The 22,303-nt window shown below is 38.3% G+C and overlaps 1 protein-coding gene and 1 long non-coding RNA gene across 2 annotated transcripts; both read right to left on the minus strand.

The window, feature by feature from the left end:
* Positions 1-8,197: 8,197 nt before the first annotated feature.
* LOC148868433 (uncharacterized) lies at positions 8,198-9,582 on the minus strand. Its single transcript, XR_016108042.1, has 2 exons — positions 9,282-9,582; positions 8,198-8,747 (listed from the first exon to the last, which is right to left on the minus strand). It is a non-coding gene; the product is annotated as an uncharacterized LOC148868433 (long non-coding RNA).
* A 3,206-nt stretch (positions 9,583-12,788) lies between these two features.
* Positions 12,789-17,640, minus strand: LOC148868434 (BTB/POZ domain-containing protein At5g03250-like). The gene is made up of 4 exons (XM_088968628.1): positions 17,287-17,640; positions 15,452-15,521; positions 13,979-15,202; positions 12,789-13,353 (listed from the first exon to the last, which is right to left on the minus strand). The coding sequence occupies exons 1-4, from the start codon at positions 17,343-17,345 to the stop codon at positions 12,832-12,834; spliced, it is 1,875 nt and encodes a 624-aa protein (XP_088824754.1). The 5' UTR covers positions 17,346-17,640; the 3' UTR covers positions 12,789-12,831.
* Positions 17,641-22,303: the final 4,663 nt, after the last annotated feature.

Genomic DNA, 22,303 nt, shown 5'->3' on the forward strand with positions numbered 1-22,303 from the left:
GTTTTGGGTATCCAACTTGGGCGAATCGAGGGCCTGATCGGAGGTTTTATTCTTTTGGGAAATGGTCTCTCGCACAAAGGAGTTCACATCAGTCCCAACAAGGGGCGCCCCACAAACGGCCACAACGTCCCACAGCACATGCTAGCCGTATATTATGAACATTTTCCAATGATGTTTTATCATTTTTTTATTATCGGAAAATGTTTCCAAAATACGGTTGGGATGTACTGTGAGACGTGGTGGGGGGCTGATCTGAACTCCTTGCAAAGAAACTAATCTTTTGCAAGTTGAAAGTTGATAGGTCTAAGTGGAGATCACAGCTCCGCCCCACAACGCACCACAGCACATCCCTGTTATGCATTAGGAACATCTCCTGATGATGACATCACCAATTTCGATACTATTATCAGGAAATATTCCCAATATATGGCGGGGATGTATTGTGAGGCGGAAGTATGAACTGGTTTAAGTGGTAGTTTAGGCTGCATTTGTTTGCGGTGAAATACAGGATCCAAGTGGAAATTTAAATTTCGGTCCGGTTTTGTAGCCGTTTGATCGAAACATAAATGATCATCGAAAATGGTTGTAAAACTCCTTGCAGGTCGAGTTTTACATTAATCATTGGGGGAAATTTATCTCTCATGAAAACGATGTTTACATGGATAATCACCACTTTTTAATTTTTAAAATCATTGAGTGCAGAACTCCTTCGGTCCAGTATTTACTCCATTTTTTTTAAACCATTTTATCCCTCATGAGTGTTTATGACTTTAAAAAACACTTTCAAATGGGTCCACGTTCTGTGCACCCATGGGTGACTGAACTCGTGAACCCATCAATAAAAATGTTACACGTTAGCATTTCGAAACTCTGATAACTTAACGGGTGTTTAGCCGTTAGCTGAAGAAACCCAGTTGAACCACTCACATAAAGACAAAAAATTCATAAAATGATTTCTTTTCAAGGGATTTCATTTAAACTCCCTTCCGTTTCTTCTTCTCCTCCAAGTCCTAACACAGAGAAACATCCCACCGGCCACTCACCCCCTATCAGTGTCCATTAATGTGATAGAAGACAGAATACAAAAGGATGTGATTTATGCCCTACATGAGGGGAAATATACAAAGCAAGAAAAATGGTCCATTTTATTACACATTTAAATAGAGTTATAAAATCAACCACAAAAAAACAGGAATTAGGAAAATTGGATGTTTCTCTGAGTTCCAACTACCTGTAGCGCCTCCAAAAGATCGAAACCACTACCAAAGGTTGAAGCACCTGCCTCTGCAGAGGCAACAACAACGGATGTCGTCAAGGTTGAAATAGCGATTGAGAAGCTAGTTGAGACTGACCCATTTGCCAGCGGATCCTCCACTCGAGGCTGTAAAGCCCGATGAAACAGCGATTCCATCACCAATGAACTATTCCCAGCTGTAGAACCTGTAGGACCACGGTTGGAAAATACCCTAGAGGCAATAAAACCACCAAAATCTGACCCACCACAAGCTGAAGCAAGTAAAAATTCAGTTGATCCATCATCACAACCAACGTAAGTTCACTCTGAAACTTATTGCTGAAATTGGGATGTGGAAACTTATTATGGAGGTCGAAAGAAGAAGATTGGAAGAAGAGGAAGTTCATAAGTGAGAGTGAGGACCTTTTTTTAGCTTACCGCCGAATTCCTTGCCGACTGGTGGATTTCACATTATTAGGTCTCGAAGGAGAGGAGAAAATGAAAGGGAGTTGGAACAAAATCCCTTGAAAGAAGTTATTTCTTTTGTGTTCAGTTCGACTAGGTTCGAGCCACTAACAGATGAAATCCCGTCAACTTTAGGATCAATTTGAAATGCTAACATGTAACATTTTTATTGACGGGTTCACATGTCCAATGCACCCATGGGTGCACAGAAGGTGGACTCCTTTCAAATGGGTTAGTATAGGTATTTTTGAAAATTATGTGACAGGTCAAGACGGGTCAGAAAAGTAATAAGCACTTCTGAAAAAACACTTGAAGCAGAGCCGTTTTTTGGGGGTTATTCAAAACAGGCTTATTTCTTGAAAAAACACTTATTCAGGTTTATTTTCCATATCCATATAAGCGCTTATTAGTGTAGTAAAAACCTGACGTAAAATATATGCTTTTTTTAAATAAGTTTTCAAATATGGACAACAAAAATTTTGTGGCTGATAAAAATAAGACATGAACTGAAGCAGTGAGGAATAATTTGATTCCTATGATTTAACAATGGATATGAGACTCAACAGAATCGATGGCATGCGGAATAGAATTCATGTGGGTGGCCCTACTTATTGCATGACTGCAACCCAAGGCCGACCATTAAGAATTTATAACTCCAACGCCAAAGATTATTAAGGCAAGAATTGTAGCTAGGGGTGTTCACAGTTTGATTAACTAAATTCTATCCTATTCAGTTGATATTTGCCCCTATCCTATTTGATCGAGTAGGGTTTTAGGATTCTACAACTCGTATGAGTATGGATAGGGTACTATGTTAGAAAGCATATAAAATTTATATATCAAGAAATAATAGGAAATTAGATGTGGGTTCTAAAGCCAATCCACCCCTATCCGAAAATGTGGAGAGGGTAGCCATGACATGTTTTAAAAAATCCACTATATATGTTTGGTTCTAAAATGCAAAATATTATAAATTTTGAAAACACTTTTATTTCTCATGTTTCAAAACACACCTTACCTAAGTCTTTCATTCAATGCTTTTTTAAATGCGGAACACACAATAGCATACTTACGGTTTTTAAGTGGTGGGTTTTGTAACACCATGCGATAACATGGAGAATGCCACCAGAGGCGTTTACAACCTTATTTACCCAAAAAAAAATTAAATAAAACTTTTATATATAATCAGGTGTTATGGTTGTGCCTTCAGTTTTTTTGTTGCGACTTGCTTCATGAACCTACTCCTAATTAAGTTAAGAAAATTTCAAAGGCAAAATTTTGTATGGGTCCAAATCAGATACAAAGAGTTATGTATTTGGAAGGTTTTTTTTTTTTTTCTCTTGTAGATTTAACCTTTTATTTTGTGAAAAGTGTGAGATTTTAGATGTATTCGGGGTTTAAAGTTTTTTTGTGAATGAGGTTGTGAGTGCAATTCTGTGTTCCTTCCCATTATAAATTACATAATGAATTTCTATTTTTCCTTCACATGTGGACATAAATTATAAGTCAAACCACATAAATTTGTACGTATCCTCTTTGTTTGTTGCTTTTCTCTATTTTCTTTCATTTTTGGGTGCCATTCAAATCTATATTTCTGGATTTTGCACAACACAAAGAATGTCAAACACATCACAGCAGGGCCCGGTATTCTGAAAAACACCACACCATATAATGCAAAATGCCACAAAGGTCGTGGTGAGTTCAGAACCACAATTATTAAAATACACCAAGTGGGGCTCAACATTTTGGAGCACACCACACTTTTTTAAACCGTTGTATGTATGCAGTCAAGGACGGAGTGAGAAAGACCCAGTGCCAGAAATCCTACAATTACTATATTTTTTCATATAAATTTCCTCCCTCCCCTTAGTTTTCACGCAATGATTGCCCCTTTAAGGCCCATCCTCAAGTTTTGACCCCCTTTCATAAAAAAGTTTTTTTCGGCTCCGCCCCTGTGTGTTGTGTGTGGTGAGGTGCATCCGAAAGTGAACCTCCAAAACACTGTAATGAATTGTTGCATCTAAATTTGCAGTATAATTTTTAAATAACAGATTCAAAACTCTTTGGGGAGCGGCTTTGCCAAAATGTACGTCTTTTTATTTTATTTATTTTATTTTTAAAGGCAGAATATATAAATGTTGCTACATTGCTTCAAGGAAAAGAATTATTGACTTGAATAATACGGATGCGTTTGGTTGCATTTGAAATCTTGACCAAGCACAAAATTTATACTTGGTTCAGTTTTGTCTTCATTTGTTTGTAATTAATTATAATTCACATTCCTATCTAATATAAAAAATTTGTATCTTTTGTATTTACTCGCAGTGCAAATTTTATATCCCAAATCTGATATAAAATTTGCATCACATTCCTTCTCATACATCAATTCTTTCTCATATAAAGTGGGGATTACATCAAACATCATATCTTATTCTATCTTATTTCTAGAGCGATCTCCTAAATCCATTCTCTTTCATTTAAAATGGAGAAATTCAAGGTTACTTATCTTAATTCTCAGAAACTAATAAGACAAAATCAAATACGAAGCAAGATTAAACCAAGAATTTACATTCAGCTCTTTTGCACTCTCATGCATTTCACAGGTTTTAATTCTACAAAATCAAATTCGAAGCAGGATTAAACCAAGAATTTACATTCAGCTCTTTTACATCAAAGGTTTTTTTTTTTAAGGCATGCAGCCAAAGGTTTTAATTCATATAAACTTTTAACGCTTTAATTATTGCCTTGAAAATCTAAACCCCATCCGTGAAGCTGCTTGTTTAAATTGTTTTTGTGTTTCTTGTCTTACTCTAGGACCTTATTGCATTTTTTGAATAATACATGCTATAAGCATGTAAAAATCCATGTACTTGCCTTATGGATAACAATTATAGCACACAATTCTAGATAAATAAATACACTTACAAAAGCACTGATATGATCGAACACTAATTTCTTAGATACACACATATATACAGCCTTTTTGAACCGTAGTTGATTTGGACGGTCAGACCATTTAGCCTGGAGACCGTTTAAGTAATTGGTTTTGTATCACCCTTAATCTGTTCCTGGGTCAGAAATTGTTGTTTTGGTCATATAACTGCTGATTTGGGTGATTAAATTGTCAAGTGTCGACCCATTCCACCTAGACAGTGATTCACGTTTTTTATAAGATGAAAGGAGAAAGAGAGAAGCAATATTACAGATCTAAGACTCAGATCTGAGATATGAGATCTCAATTCTTAGATTTCAGATTTGAGATCTCAGAGAGATCCGAAATTACCGCTGTGTTTTCTATAACCACGCCACTGCCGTTGCTATTGCCGGTGAACGTTGAATGCTTTCCTTCTTCCCTCTTTCCTTTTTTTTTTCTTTCCTTTCTTTCTTTCTCAGCCCACAACCACGTTTCTTTTTGAGTTTTTTCTTATAAAAGACTAAGGATAGTAAAGCCCTAATTTTCCAATCTAATAAGACTGGTTGAAACAATATTGAAAATGCTTAACTAAACCATAAAAAATAAGAGAAATAGAGAACAAAATGCCTATACGACACTCAAACAACATCATAATTGTTTCTTGGTGTATGAATGGCAGTCACAAATTAAGGGGTTTCTTATTTCATGATTACAGTAGTATTTCCCCTGCCGTGAAAAAAAATGCATCTCAGTTGAGCTGGGAGATGGTACAGCTTGGCTACTCTTTCAACTGCAATATTTCTCGTAAGGACTAAGGAGCCATGTGTCATGTGTGTAGCATTTGGGATTCTATTGGTCCTATGCATTTGTTCCGGAATGAATGCAAATATAATTATGTACAATACAAATGTTAGTTTTAGAAGTATTATATAACATATTGGTATTTGTACCCTTTCGAATTTGGGAATTATGTACAGTCCAAAATTTTATTTTCTACTTTTAATTAAACCTTGCATTTTACTGTTTGTATGTGTATTCTTCCTAAACTAAGTCTTATTTAACAACTGCGAATACTGAAGTTGTAAGGATTCTATTCATGTTGTTTATTTACTATTTTGGATTGCCAACTTTATATTTATTTATAGTTGTATTTGTATGAACCACACCGATTACTAGTTTCTGTTGAATTTTAATCTAATTAGAGGTTAAATCGAATGGGGTTTGATTGATCAATTATATAAAAAATGCACCTATACACATCTTGAAAAATATTTTTTTCTCTTACTAAAGCCAGTTTTTAACTTGTACCACATTGGAAAATTATAAGATTTATTTTGAGTTTTTAATAATAACTTATTTACACTCCTTAAAAATAGCACGTATGTGACACACTTTGCTTGCACCCGCGTGGCTCGCGAATGGCGGCTTTGACTTCTGGTGCGAGGTTGACCTTTGATGTTTCAATGGCCACAATTCAATCATGTTTGATCAAGAGGTACTATTCAAAGTTAACATTCATTAACTGTTAACTACCTTTTAACAAAATTGTGTGTTTGTTCAATGAGCCTTTTTCTGAACCAACACTTTCTTCTGTTCCGTGATTCTTCAAAAATTATTTAAGGAGCATGAATCAAGCAAATGCATACAAAAGTTTTCGAAATCACTCATGTATCTCTCAATCTGATATGCTACTATCTCACATAAAGTTTCTTCGGAGACTCTTCAACTTTGTTGGATGCAGACTCTCACCCAATGCTCTGTTGTATCCTATGAATTAGTTTACTTGTAACCCAACATCAAACTCAATAGAACAAAGTGAAGAAAAATAATATTATAAAGGCAATGTGTTCAAACATGCCTAAAAAATTCTACTCCAAGTTTCAGTGACTCCAATTTTATTTATATAACTGGAAAGAAATTTAATTTATTTAAAACAGGAATATTAACCGTACGTTTTGCTCCATGATCGATGATCTAATCTAGGTAGAAGAGTTGAATATTAGAAAAAGATGGAAAGAGATTAAGATCAACTGCATAGTGTAGGTGGGATTATCCGACATACAAAGATAGTGGCCACTTGGCCAGAAAACGAATTGATTGTTATTCCGTGTCTCTTAGTAGACTAGCCTCCGGGCTGTGTCTAGTCATCGTTGGTGTGGCTAGCCCTCACAAACACGAAGGGGAAGTCTCTATGTTGTTGTTGTGACACTGAGACTGAAAAAGTGAGGGCCATCTCACTTCTTCCCATTCTCCTTAGTGATCCCCACATTCCCACACACAACATGGCATGACTCGCAAACACTAGGATAGTAGGTGATCCGATACTCAGGGCTAGCTTATTGACCTGCTGATCCTCTGAACCAGTTCCTCACTGTGGAGGAGCCTGGTTTACCTGTTTGTCCTCTCAACGTCACCTACCTTGTTTCCTGCTGGCTGCTTGGGCCTTGGTGACGATTACGAAGATGACCTGTCTGCCTCTTCCACGCGCCACACCCTCTTTGTGCCCGAGAACCCAATGTTCGTCAAGTCGGTCTGTTCCTCGATGCTTCTTGCTTCTGATGGTGTCTCTGCTCTCACTCTGACTCTCAGGTACCGGCGAGCTCCTCCGGCAAACTCTTCCGACGAATTCAATATTGCTGGGGAGAAAGTCACAGGACTACCAAAGTTGATGTCGTGCGTGAGAGTGTTGTTTCACAGTGGCCACTGGGTGTTCGACAGCTTGAACTTCCTCGCCTGTCAATGGTTACCCCACCTCCACCACCTCCTCGATCCGATTGCAGAAACCATATAATACTCTAATCCTGCCTGGAGCTGATTTCCATCTGTGTCAAGCACTGCTTGATGATGAGAACTGGACACTGCAATTTTGGCCTCAGTCTGGAACACTGAGGCCAAAACCAACCTCCCTGCAGAGATTACTAATCTATCCCACATGATTATTTTTTATTCGTGTTCTGTAGCTGTTCGTTGGAGCTCACCGTGTCTGTGTGTTTATCGCATGAGGCTTTGAGCTTCAATGCAATAGATGAAGGCGGGTGTGTAATTAATGTAGTGCCATTTATGTAGACTTGGAAATCTGAACTAGTCATAACTGAAAACGGTTTTTTTTCTGCTAAATTGATGGATCTCTGGTGTGGGGCTCCTCGTGACTTGTGTTGGAGGCAGATTAAACGTCTAGTAATCAGTTTTGAGTTATTTTGATACTTGAAACTCTCCAAAGCAGTAGTACTCTCTGAGTCTTGCAAACAATCAAACCACCATTTGGGGGTCAGACTGGTATGATCAAGTAACACACAACGTGTGGCACATTCAGTGCGACTATAGAGTCGATCGATATCTTATTTTATTGCCAATTGCAGCTACTATGAGGATATTTCCTGAATCTGGCTTCAGTCCAGGCACCGTTCGTGCCACGCGTCCACTAATTCGTATAAACGATTAAAACATGCGGGATGCTTCACGCCGTTAGTTAATCCATTTTTTTTGAATCCCCTTCCCTCCTCATGTAGGTAGGTTTTTTTGGGAAACATTTATTATAAAGTGTATTTATTTATATTTTTTTATTTCTTATATGATAATGATCATTTTAATCATAAAAATTCAAGACATTTTTATCTCATTCAATTGTTAAAAACTTTCCTCCACATGGAAAAGTTATTTATTTATCTAAAAGACGCAGGAAAATAAACTTCACTTATCCTCATATAAATCTGAAAAAAAAAACATGGGATTAACGCCCCCTAAGTGTCACAAAGACTCGTTCTCTTCTCCCTCTCTCTCCCCCATCCACCTGGCGGCAACTTAATAAGGAGAAAGGGTGGCAGCAGCACCAAAATGAGTAACCACGCAACAAGTGTTGCTCACGTTCATCAGCTCCTTCAAGTATTCTCGATGTCTTCTCAACCAGGAATCTGACCTTCTCCACTGACATGGCATACCCTCTGCGAGGCATGAGGTTGCCGTTATTTCTCCTATCAGCATCCTCGAGAAAGCAACGTAGCAGTTGCAGGCGGCCGTTAGCCCTCTGAAATTCATCGGCGTATGATAGAGTCAACAGCGTTAGCGTTTCATCTGCGACTTGTTCCCCGATCCTTACAAAGATGCTTTCAACCACACACCCAAAGACATCTGAATCTGGAAGTAAGAAATTCAAACAACCAGCCTTGACCGGATAAAATAAGTACCTAGACTGTTACCAATAGTGATGACTGATGACCATTTTCATTTCCATACCCAGAAACAAATTAATTAAAATGTGAGAGAGAGAAAACAATAAAAACATGGCAGGACTATATATGCATGTGTTATCAATTAGGTTTCTTTCTCTATTCAACTTAATTGTCGCCAGTCACCGGTATCCGGTGTCACAGTCTCTAATGGCTCCATCCAAATCGTAGACGGGTTTTAGTTTTTTCATGCAAAGGAGAAAGGGGAAGAAAAACAAAAACTTGAAAACAACCATTATCAGCTACCGGTTGCCTGTATCCGATTAGGGTTAGTTTTAATAACTGATGATGATAGTTGTTGGTAATGGTTGTGTTTAATAATCGGTGATGATGGCTGCCAGTAACGGTTGTGTTTAATAACCGGTGATGATGGCTGTCGGTTGCCGGTATCCAATTAGGGTTAGTTTTCATGAAAGAAGAAGAGATGCAAAGAAGACAATACCTGAGGTTGATCCCGCTGCTGATGATGGCTGATTGTTGCTGGCGGTAATGCTTGTTAAGTCGTCGCCAAGTGGATGGGGGGAGAGAGAGGGAGAAGAGAACGAGTCCCTACGACACTCAAGGGAGAGGAGAGGAGAGGAGGGGAGGGGATTCGGAAAAATGGGTTAGCTAACAGCGTCTGATGCATTCCCACATGCTTCAACCATTTACATGAATTGGAGGACGTATGGAACACCCTCCAATTGCGCGAAAGGTGCCCTAACTGAAGGTGCCAGGACTGAAGTCGGACTCATATTTCCTACCCTATAGTCAGCTTTTGCACATAACTTATGCATATTTATTATATTTAAGTTAGCTTTTGCACATAATACCCAATGCACATTTGTTTGTTGTGTTTAAATTTGTATACATGGGCACTTCAAGGGTAAAAAACCACAAAAAATTGCTTCTAGCTAAAGTTACATAACCCTATCACATTTGTTTTAACATTAAGTGTATATTGTGATTTGCACGTCATAATTTTTTTTATAATGATGATGATAATAATAATAAATATTATATTTTTAACATTTTCTACAATTTTTTATGATGGTTTATAAATATATATTACCATGCTGGTTGTAATTATTGCATACAAGCAATTTCAATATATAACATTAATGATGGGTGTTTTGGCAGTTCCTCGCTGGCTAGTGACTTAGATGTCTAACTGAATAATCCCTACCTGAAATGTGGCTTGGATGCCTAGCTGAATGATTCCTACCTGGAAGGTGGCTTGGACGCCTAGCTGAATGGTGACAAGCTGGAGAGGTGGCTTTGATGCCTAGCTGAATGATTCCTACCTGGAAGGTGGCTTGGACGCCTAGCTGAATGGTGACACCTGAGTCTCGGGGGCCGATGCCCTTATATAGCTGAGTTGTCGTGGGTCTCGCAAAACGTTCACAGAATCTTCGGCCCGTGATGTAGGGGTTCATTCTGCTTTGGAAGGAGGATAACGTGCCAGTTAATAAGGCTTACCATTTCCCTCCAATTCAGGCGGGATGAGGATAAGGCCTACGGTTACACGGCGTGATCCCAAAATGTTCGGAGACAACTAGAAAACTTCTAGAGAGGTAGGTCGCTAGGTTGGCGGCAGAGGCAGGTCGCCACCTGGGACCCCATTTTGGCTAAGGCAAGCTGTCGCCAAGGTATTGCTGGGATGTAGTCCAACTGTTCTGATATGTCATGTGGCATGATGTCAGTGGAGGGGCAAATCTGCCCTCATCAAATACTGTTGCAAAAGACATGATACAAAAAGAGCTTGAGCTGGTAAATTTTGATTTTGATAGGTTATCACCTTTATAATATTCGTTGATTAACTCTGTAAGTTTTCCCGATATCAGAGTCGAACCCTTAAAACCTTTAATATGTCACTGTAGCCTGTAGGTATTTATGAGGGCAGTGAAAATATTACCAGAGCCGGATGTTCATTCATGTTGAGAAATACATCAAGTAAACAGAAACGACGAAGTAAAGAGCTTCTATATCAGTTCTGATTTCTAATCCAGTCAATGTCATTCAGGCTATGTTTGGTTTGAAGGAAAAAGTAGGGAAATGAAGAAAAATATAAGGAAATTTATACAAGGTTTGTAAAGGTTTCCTTATATTTCCCTTCCTTTTCCTACTTTTTTCTTCAAACCAAACACAGCCTTAGTTTTTATTGACTGATGGTTGGAAAAGAAATTAAGATCAATGTGGACGTGGTGGGCTAATTTGTTGTAACCCATCAAATAACATGTCTACCAAGTTAATTACGTTTGGGCCTGGGCCTGCCCACTCGTTTAGTGATGGAGGCTTCTTGCCTTTTAGACTTCTGAGTCGTAGCCTAGCCGTTAATCATAGTGGAGTAACTGTGTTCATCAAAAATTGAAAAACCAAACTGAATAAATGAAAATTAACCGAAATCTGATTAATCAAACCGATGAGATTGCATCTCCATCCCACAACGTATCCCCGCCGTGTATTGGGAAAATCTCCCAATGATGACATTATCGGGACTGGTGGGGTGGCCCCTTGTGGGGCGGAGATGTGAACTCTAAACCGACTGGTTTATAAAATATAATATATTTATTTATAATATAAAAAGCCAAAAAGAACCACATCGATTAACCAATTGGTTTTAATGTGGCTTGGCCCCTTGTTGGTGCTGTTTGAAAAATAAAAAGCTGGTTCTGAGGAGTTCACATATATGCCCCACAAGGGGCCGCACCACAACGTCCTGCAACACATCCCCACCATGTATTGGGAACATCTCCCGATGATGACGTTATCGATTCTGGTACTATAATCGGGAGATGTTCCCAATACATGGTGGGGATGTGCTGTGGGACATTGTGGGGCGGAGATATGTACTCGGTTTGGAGCACCCCCTAATTAAACATTCTTCCAAGTTCTCATTGATTCTAAATCCTACACAAATACGCCTACCACGAAAACATTATCGGGCTGTAAAAGACAAGCTTTTTCTGTTTGGGAACCAAAACCAGGCCCAACTCTGATTGATCCCAATTCAACCGACATGCTGTTGGGAGCCAGTCCAGTCTGATTTTCAAAACATTGTCCTTAAAGCTCTATGTACAGTGTAAATACATAAAAAATAATACAAAATATAAGGTTTTACACTCTACATATTTGCATTTGTACTTCTTCCAAACTAAGCCTAAAGATCAGAAGTGTTAACAAATGAATTTCTTTTTGTTTCCATAAATGATATAATTTTTATACTACAAAATTGTTTTGTTTTAAAAAGCATTATGTCAACGGTTCCAGAAGCATACCCTATTATTTTCTGAAACGAAACCAATTTTTTTTGCCTTTTAAACAAAAAACAGAATAGAGTTCAAGAATATGTTTTTTTTTTATTTTTTCATTTTTTTTTTGCTAATGTGGCAATTTCAAAAATAAATGGAAAAAAAACCATGTTAAATAATCATATGAAAACATGATCTATAAACCAGGTATTCAAGAACATACCTTTGGTTTCAGTTTTGAAAACAAAAGAACATGTTTTCTTTGTATTTGTCTTGAAAACCAATCTGTTTTCAAACCCGTGGTTTTGTTTTGTTTTGTTTTTGGAACCGGCAACAATGAAAATAATTCACATTGATGAATGCCTCCTAACATGTTGGGTGTGATGGAATAATTCGGATTTGCTCCGGAACATCTCCCATGAATGACAGCATATAAGTATGGGAGATGTTCATGTTCCCAATGTGATTGTGCGCTGCACATGCTGTGATATTGATGTGAGAAGCGTTAAGAAAAAGCGGTTGGTAATGGTAAGTTGATGTTCCCCTACAGTTAATTCCACTGCAGGATGTCAAGTGAAATTGGTGATGGATCGCAAACCAATTGAGTTATAGACCAGTTTCTAGCATAGTTACACAGATTTTTAACGATAACTAGGCCACAAACCGGGAAAGAAGAACATCAGAACTAACTAGTTTCCGACACACGCAGAGAGAGAGAGTAGTGAATCAATGCGCTTTTTGGTTAGTCTAAGCTCTGCAAATTCAATTAGACAGATCACCATTTATGTGATTTTGTTGTTCATTCATAGGTAATTGTGGGGGTGAGGGTGGTTTAGAACTGCAGGGTTTTGACACTTTTGGGTTGCAGGCCTGTGATTTTTGCTTGAACCCCAACTTTTTTGAAAAGATGTTCCAAGCACTCTTTGCCTTGCCAAGCTTCTCTATCTCTTGTTTCATGCTAGAGCACTCCTTCTCCAGCTCCGAAACCCGCAACCTCATCTCATCAATGCTGATAGAAGGATCAACTTGGTTGGACCCATTGTTCCTTGCAAGTGCTAGATTCTCATGCGTGTTTTGCGAGTTCTCAAGGTTGTCCGAAACAAAGAACCATCCCGCTATTGATGTGCGGAGCCGTAGTTGTTCAAAGAAGAGGACTTGAACAATTACTCGGAGAGGTAGCCTCTCATTCTGGGCAGCATGGGTGGAGGCCTCCAACGATAGTTTCTGGCAGTTCATGAGCCTGCAGATCTGCTCCCTCTCAGAGTCAGTGAGCCAGGGATGTGACTGAAGTCAAAGAACTGAGTTAGCAAATCTGAAACCTTGAAAGCATATACAATAAATTCATATGAAGTCCTGAATGTCAGGCCCTAATCTAACACCATCCTTCATAATCAGGCATGAATTTTGGAATTCAGAATGTCCCAACTCTCAAGATTTGGGAATCACCCACAGGTTATATAACTCATGGCTAACAAATCACAAGGTTTCCCCACATGTATATTTGTCCCTAACTACGTCAACACTTAATTGTAAGACAGGGATATCATATAGCATTAAGTGAATTTTGAAGATAGGGCTTAAGACAATTAATACAATTATGAAAATGAAGCAAGGATAATAACTTTATCTGATAAGGCAATAATATAGAAAGGGAAATTTATGGTTTGCTCCCCCTCAAAATTTTATTGGTTTTCTGAATGTGTTGTCTCAAACCCCCCACCTATTCTACCAAATACTGATGTAACATATTTGGGTCCAAGGTGTTTCTTTCCATGTATTTAAACACCAATCCACCATCCACCAGGTCAGTAGTTTAAACAATTAAAGTAGAGTGCAAAAGAAGTTCCTTTCTCTGTACTACAAGACCACCTTAGATGCTAATGAGAGCACTCGGCCTAAGTTTTGTTACCTTGAGGTATATATCGATTGCTCTGTAGATGCCATCATCAAGTGGCCTGGCATAGTCAGGGATCACAGCTGCAAGCGACTGAAATTTTGGGAGCTTCAAGTTAACATCAGATGACACCTCTGCAAGATACTCATCCACTAGCTTGGCCACCATTGTCATTGGGGTCAATGAAGGGCACCCATCCATCAACTGCCCCTCATCAACTACACAAGGAGAAGAAGACCCAGCTGTTGCCTGGTCCACCAACATATAGTTATCAAGAATCCGCTGGACACAGTCAATGTCATAAAGTGTTTCCACTGAGTAGCCCATATTTGGTATAAGAAGGTCTTCCAATGCAGCTTGGTCCAACTGGGCACCCACTTTTTTCTCCAATATCTCTCGACAAGAGGGGCTTGCATGTAAAATCATTGCAGTGCGGAGCAACCCAAGTAAGAACTTGGTTGGTGTGACTCCCTTCTGATTGGGCAGTAAACCCACAATCTCTTCGAGAAGAACCCGTTGATTTACCTCAGAAGGGACAGAAATTGTGGAGCCAGGAATAACCCGGTTCACATTCTCAGAGAAATTTGAATGCCTGCCAAGAGGAAGACACCTCCTTGAATAGAACATGAGAGACCCCGAAATGTTCTCGGGCTTCATGCCTTTAGATTCTACAGCAAGAATTAGTCTTTTATATAAAGGTAAACTAAGTGATGACACATCCTCGTACCACCAATCCTCACTCACCGTACATGGCTTAGCTTCAGTGCATATTCCATTCCATAAGACAGTATCCCCTGCGTTCTGCATTTTATAGCACCCTGACACAGGCCAACCAAATAAGTTGGGGTCGGCACAAGCTTTCATTGCCAAGGAATTAATGCATCTCGAGACAATATGGAGCTCTTCAGCATGCGGGAGGACCTCTTCACATGTTTCAAGAAGTTTGATTGAATCTATCCAATTGCCAAAGACTTCATTGAGGAAATTTTCTGTATGCGAGATGAGATTCCCTTCTCCATAGTCTTCACTCATCTGAAGGTGCTCTGCAGCACACCTAAGACTCACTACATTCAATGCAGTTAGTTCTATTTTAACTCCATAACAAAACTTGGCTATGAGCTCAAAAACCTTGGGTCCACCAGGAATGTCATTAAGCTGCAAAACACAGTTTTGTCCACCCTCACCAGAGAGGTCTCCAATCAGCTTCTCTAGTACCCCACTCCTGGAAAGCAATGGAAACTGCATGCACCAATTTTTTTTTTTTTGTTTTTTGTTTTTTTTTTTTTTTTTTTTTTTTGGGGGGGGGGGGGGGGGGGGGGGAGGGGGTTCAGGATTAATACTTAGGTACATCCATGCAAACAACTCATTCTCTTATAGAAAATAAATCATGTCAGTGAATTACTGCATGTTTTCACAAACTATAGAATGCATGTATACAAGAAAAATAAAAGCAAAAGAACAAAGTCGAGCTTGACTAATGGAACACACCTTATGAAGATGAAAGGACATTTCCCCAATTTCAATGACAACATCACTTGGAAGACCAGTTGTACAAAACCTGCATGGTCAATGTATTAAATGTTAGATTCCATACAAAAAGGGAATCAAGTTCTGAGTGTAAACATATTGAACTGCAGTAAAATACTTGTGAATAGGCACAAGTCATGGCAAAAAGACAAGTTACATATCAAACTAAATTGGATGTCATAGAGCTAGAAAACAAAATTAAAGATAACATATCCATGCAGCCCAAAAAAGGAAAGGATCCCATCAAGAGGATCCCATCAAGAGGATCCCAAAGAATGGGATATTGAAACAAGAAAAACTTAAAGCTTAGATGGTTATAGTAACTGAAGGGTTTTTTGAACTATGAAATATCCTAACTGGGAAGCGGTAAAGACATAAAGCACCAATATTCATAAGCCATATTTGAACCTATGTAGCTGAAAATTGAGAGAGTACACTAACAACTTTATGTTTCTTTTTTGATAAGTGCGCCATCCCACTTCAGGAATCAAACTGGATTATTGAACTTTAATAAGCTTGTAATTGGTCAAAACCCAAATATGAAATTAAAAGGCCATTACCTAATGTCAGTCCCAGCTATCTGGGGTCTTGAGAGGGGTAAGCTGGATCTAACATTTGGCATTTGTTTGTACAAGGTGGCTGCTCTCATACTTGAACCTGAGTTCTTGCCACTTGTCATCCGAGATTTTACCATTACATCAAACAATGGTCCCTAAACCCAAACATGAAATCAAGGCACAAAAAGGAAATTAAAAAAAAAAAAAAAATCTTTGCCTTCAAACTTGAACACTCGCTTTAGCTGAAAGTCTGGAACTGCCAATGACATTATTGATTTCTAGCCAGAGGGGGGTGAGGGAATGTCAGTCCTTGAATGGGTCAGCAGGCTCTGAGGCTCAGTCAAGAGACAAGAGTATTTTGTAGTTATTTTGTTTCTAGAGGTCAGGATATTCCAATTGTAGTCTTCCCTTATCTTGATTCCCTTCCAGGTGTAGGGATTGCTCTTTCTTTTTACTGCTATTAGTATCAAAGCTGCTCCTTTACACTTTTTCTTTTGATTTTTTACCATGTTGATTTGGATTTAAGCCACAGTCTGCATAGTTCCAGATATGGAATTTGAAAAAGCCACAGTCTGCACAGAAGTAAATCCTGCCAGGTATTATAACTATCTGCCCTACAATGAAATTCCTCCTATTTTTTCATATTTTCTCACTTTTACATTCTAATATTTTCTAGCCAAATTTAGCTTCTACGAAGTTGTCCTTCCAAATGAGATGGAACTACCCTTTCAACTGAGACTCGAGAGAATAACACAGAAGTTGAGTTTTAAACGTTCTGCAACCCTCCGGGAGTGAAAATGCTAATTAATATAGATAGACAGATACAAGTAGGTGGTTCACTGTTTTTACAAAAATCACAAGGTGCACACAAAGTACACACATTTATACACGGGATTACGGTAAGTAAGCAATGATGGTCATTAGGGCCAAAATACCAGCACCTCTGAAGCGGATTGTTGGGTTAAAATGATTCAATCCAAACGCACCTTGTGTTCCCATTGATCGAAACATCACACTTTGCCTAAATAAAATTCTTCGGGTGGATAAGCTAGAATTGAAGCTAATGCCCGTCTCTGAAGCAAACCTGGGGATGCCTGTACTACCCAGTTTGTGGATTTTACAAAGTAACAATAGAATTAATTTGTCACAGTTTGAATGATTCAATCAAGAAACCAGCAACTACTACAAGATCTTTTTAGGTTGAAAAAAATAATAATAAGAATAGGAAAAATGGTTTACCAGTTCTGGTTCTCACGATGAAAGATTTCAGATTTGGAGCCCAACTTCATGCATGCCATGTAATAGTGCTTAATATTATTTGGGCAACCTCAGAACTTGAAGATACATTGAGAGAAACTACAGAAGAGGAACAGACGAAGGAAAGAAGAATACGGGAAAAACTGAAACAGAGATAGTGAAGATGGTTTTCTACTCTGTTCTGTTACCTTTCACAGAGAGAGAGAGAGAGAGAGAGAGAGAGAGAGAGAGAGGGTCCGAGTCTAAAGGGAGAGTTGAAGGATAGGTGTTAAACCCAGCAAAGCCTTCCACATAATGGCACAAACTAATTTCTCGACTGTTACAAATCTCCTTAAAATTCTCCACTTTTAGATTCACCCCTCTTACTTTGCGCTCTCGCTCTCGCTCTGTCATATCCACCATCCAGCGTAACATGCAGTCATGCAGAATAGGCTGAATAGCCTCCATTTCTGTCCACGTGGAAAGTCCAATCCGCGAATCAAAAGTCTAAACCATCATTGGATCACCGTTCATTGTCTTTGATCTAAGACACCCTCCCTCCCAAATCCCAATTAAGCATGTTGACAGATCTCTCGTCCACGTCAGAAAAGTAATGTGGCAAAAGCGTCCAGGAATTCCTAGACAATGACATTGATGTACCTTAAAAAAGAATAGTCGAGTGAATGAGTGCATCATACACCACACATCTACCATATTGTTCCATCTGACATAGATACGTCCCTCATCTGCAATTTGATGAGTGGGAGTGGAGTGGGCCACCATGTCCATGTTCCTGATCCGCTTGTATAAATAATAAATGCAATGACATTGCTCATTGCTCGGAGCTCAAAAGTATTTTCTTGTTCCCTAAAGACCATAGTTTAGTTACCCTAGTCCCCCATCAAAAACTAGAAGCGGAGCAGCAGATATATCAAATCGGAAAAACTGCTTTTGCGAGTAAGTCAAACTCGAAAGTGGGGCCCCATGTTTGATTTAGGAGGCCCCACACAATATTCCTCCTACTACGTGCCGTAGGGGAGCACCTGCTGGCTGCAGCAGCATCTACACCTTCCCTCCTCCTTTAGAAAATCCTACTTTATAGGCCTACATCATGTGTTGGAAATAGGATGGAAATCTAGACAAATAAACCACATAAAAAAAAGGACACATGGCGGGAAATACCAAGCCGATTTAGGGGATCTTCACAGGTTAGCTTGTCCCTCTACCATCTAACCCCATCTACTCCCATCACACACATGCATATAGGGAACTGATACATCCACTAGAGGCACTCTATAAATTTTCAATGTTTATATAAATCTTTTTGGTTCCTTTACAAGTTTTTTTTTTTTTTTATTTGAATGAATTTCGATGAAAACCCACTAAAGCTGATGGAAGAGGCCCCAAATTTGATTGAGCGAGTTGGCGAAAAATGACAGATACGATCATCCAATTTGGTTGTATGGAATCTCACTAAACATTAGCCAAAAGCGCTCTCAAAGATGGTCCCAAAAGGAACACCTGTTTTCAAGTCGGAAAGCCCTTGCCCTATCTCTCGGTGGGAGCGGAGACTTAGGATCGAACACGTATAACCCTTCATGGGTTGGAAGATGGGCTACTCCCCGTTGTGTATCCCGAACTGATTTAGATTGGGTTGGAGGATTGAACACGTATATCAATCAGAAGAATCTCAGATTAATCGCATCATCCATACACATCACTGAAATGAGACCGGATCAGTCACACGCACAGTATTTATCAATTATTATTCACGGGAGATGTTCTCAATGCACGGTGGATGTGCATGTGAAGGCTCCCATTTGTGAGGAGCAGATCCCATCTCGACTGAAATAGGGTAACTCAGGGATGGTCCCTACAGAGATGGGATCTGCTCCTCACAAATGGGCGCCTCATATGTGCATCCACTTGCATTGAAAAAATCTCCTATAAATAATAATTAATAAATACAAAAAATATTTCTAATACATAGTAAGATGTACATGTGAGGCACCAGGTGTGAAGAGTAGATCCGGTCTCGTCCCTACATAACCTTTTTCCATACTCTTTTGTAATTCAAGAAAATACCTTCAATGGGCTTTCTTGGACTGGATCAATTGGGACATGGTTTGGGCTCATGCATCCAAATGTCGTTCATTTTTTATTAAGAAAAAGGATAAAAGGTAGAGGTGATCGTGGGCTGGGCTGTTGGGCCGGGCCAAATGTAGATCAACCTTTGCACCTAAAGGGCAAAGTATTGATTCTCCCATTCCCCTAATATATCATTATTTAAAACATAGTGGGAGCATGGTTTTTAAAACAAACCGGTCAAGGGTCCGATTATCAGTTCAAATGGTTCGACCATTCAACCCAAACGATTAGTCCATTCTGACAAAAAAAATAAAAATTTTAAAGAATTGGAAAATGGTCAAAACCATTTGAACGGTTCGAACGGTTAATCGGCTGGTTCAGCAGTTTACTGACCAAAATCAACGGTTTTGGAGGAAAAACAGTTTTGGAGAAAAACGGAACCAGTCAAGTGATCGGTTCCCAATTTTTCCAATCCAACCGTCCAGTCCAGTCCAGTTTTGAAAACAGTGGGTGGGAGAATCTAATATAATTTGAGGGTAGGTGGGTGATAAATGGATTTTTTTTAAATAAAATAAATAAATAAATAAAAATTTATAAGATGGGTAGAATATGATTTTCATTAATATCATTTTTTTACTCAAACCCCTTTGGCCCGCACTCTACACCTGAATACAAAACGACAAAATTAAATATATTATCTTTAATATATATAACATAACATAGCATATATATATATATATATATATATATATATATATATATATATATACATATATAATAAATGATATATAATAATAATATTATAATAGTTATCTGTACATATGAGTAGTTGGATTAAATTCGTAATGGGTCGTTAGTCTATGAGCCCAATTAGTGGGTCTAGCAATTTTTGACACATGTCCTATTATTTGTTAATTGAATAATTATGACTACTTGTACTGGATATACGTTCTTTTAATTGGCAGATTTTATTTTATTTTATCTTTTTTTTTTCAATTTCAAATGGCAAGGAAAATGACACTAATGCACCTAATACGATTTCCACTTTTCCAAATCTTCTGGGATGGCTCCCATGAAACGGTTCCTGTGAGAGAGATTATGACCCAGTATCCAAACTTATGGGGTCTACCAAAAACAAAAATATAAAAAGAAAAACAAAAAAACAAAACTTATGGGATAACGTTGGCATGTGTGATATATGACTTTTAATGCCTCTTTAGTTATTAAAGAATTTAAAATATTAAGATAGATAAACAACAAAAGTTTATCGAATATATATACTTCTACACCAGACGTACTATTTGCCTATGAAATCTGAATTCTTGCATCCATTAGCCAGCACCACCAATTGCGTACAAAGGCATAGAGATCTAGAGGCAAGATTGTGTTTTACTTCTACCATTCGTCCAACTCCATTCTTATCCATTTGAAGCCCATTGAAGTCCATTATTGTGCCAATAAAACTAAGGGAATTTTATAGGCTTTAAGGTGAATTGGGATCTGCTCCTTACGTCAATGTTATTGTACATAGTATTCGTGGTTTAGGAACATCTTCCATGAATGATAATATATTATTATATTAGCATAATAAAGTTCAAAGTATTAATACGTATTGGCCCATATTAGTTGATACTATACATGTTTATGAGTCGGGTGGTCCGGCCTGGCCCAACCCCCAAACGGGTTTGAACATGCTTATAGGCCCACGGGCTTAAAGTCGGGCCAAAAAGCCCGGCTCGCAATAAATTTGAATCGGGCTCGGGTTTTGTCAAAATACCCCAGCCCGACCTAATATTAAACTTAAAAATAGTTATATGATTATGTCCATTTGAATAAATTTTTTGATTTAAGAATGTAAAATTGTGTTTTAAAACATAAAAGAAAGGGAAAAATATCATCTTGTAGGCCCATTGTTCATTTAAATAGAAAAATAAAATACTATTTAAATATTTAATTCTAATTTGAATAGGGAAATTTGTTTTTTTTTTCAATTAGGCCAGGCTTCGGGCTCGGGCTCGGGTTTTGGGCTTTTTACCGGAGTCGGGCTCGGGCCCAAGTTATAGGCCCGTTGGTCAGGCCGGGCTCAAGCTCGAGCCTAGTATATTTTCATTAGTGACAAGTGAAAGCCCAGCTTGGCCCAACCCATGAATAGGTCTAGTTGATACATATCGTGTCGATGGTTTATTGATACGTTTCTGTAAAGGTTGTATCAGGTAAAACACTAGTTCAGAGGATAGCCGGACCTTAACTGATTCCTCTGAACCCATTTCAAAAGAAAAAAAAAACAATAAATAAAACTTAAAAAAATACTGATACAGGCCAATATACTTTAAACATTGAGTATAAGAGATGTTTCAGATGTATGGCTAAGAGGTTGGTGTGAGGAGCACTTTTTTGAGCACAAAGCACAAATTTGGTTTTAGTGCAGAAGGTGTGGCCTGTAGGTGTCAACACGGGATGTCTAAGATGGGAGAAGAAATGGAAAGAGTGTGAGGCATAAAACTTGCTCCTAAAGCTGGAGTAAAGTTCTGTAAACGCTGGTCTATATATATCTAGGAACAAACAGATTTTCAGCAACATGGGTTATTATTTTTGTTTGGTTCTTTAGATTGTGTTTGGTTGCAGTGTGAATTTATTTGCACTAGTACAAATGTATAGGAGTGCAAATAAAGAAAATGTCCCATTTAATTTTGTTTTGCATTTTACTTTATTCTACTTCGTGTCTTACTTTACTTAATTTGTACTGCAATCAAACAAAATAAACTAAAATTCAAAACAAAAATAGATCAGAATTTACAATCGAACCATTTGTACCGTCATAATTTTGCATCAGTGCAAATTTATTTGCATTACAACCAAACAGAGCATTATGATAATTGCTTTTGATTTATCACCAGGCATAGTCCCCCAAACCTCCTTAGACTTATAGTTT

The sequence above is a fragment of the Nelumbo lutea genome, chromosome 2 (genome assembly GCF_056320005.1).
Source record: "Nelumbo lutea isolate HS-2025 chromosome 2, American lotus-T2T, whole genome shotgun sequence".
In the NCBI taxonomy this organism is placed as follows: Eukaryota; Viridiplantae; Streptophyta; class Magnoliopsida; order Proteales; family Nelumbonaceae; genus Nelumbo; species Nelumbo lutea.

Excerpts from the sequence above, each read along its gene's own strand:
- LOC148868434 (XM_088968628.1), bottom strand. The coding sequence starts at position 17,345 with ATGGCATGCATGAAGTTGGGCTCCAAATCTGAAATCTTTCATCGTGAG. Across the intron at positions 15,522-17,286 it reads CATCGTGAGAACCAGAACTG|GTTTTGTACAACTGGTCTTC; the intron begins GTAAACCATTTT and ends TTGACCATGCAG. Across the intron at positions 13,354-13,978 it reads CAATCGATATATACCTCAAG|TCACATCCCTGGCTCACTGA; the intron begins GTAACAAAACTT and ends CTTTGACTTCAG.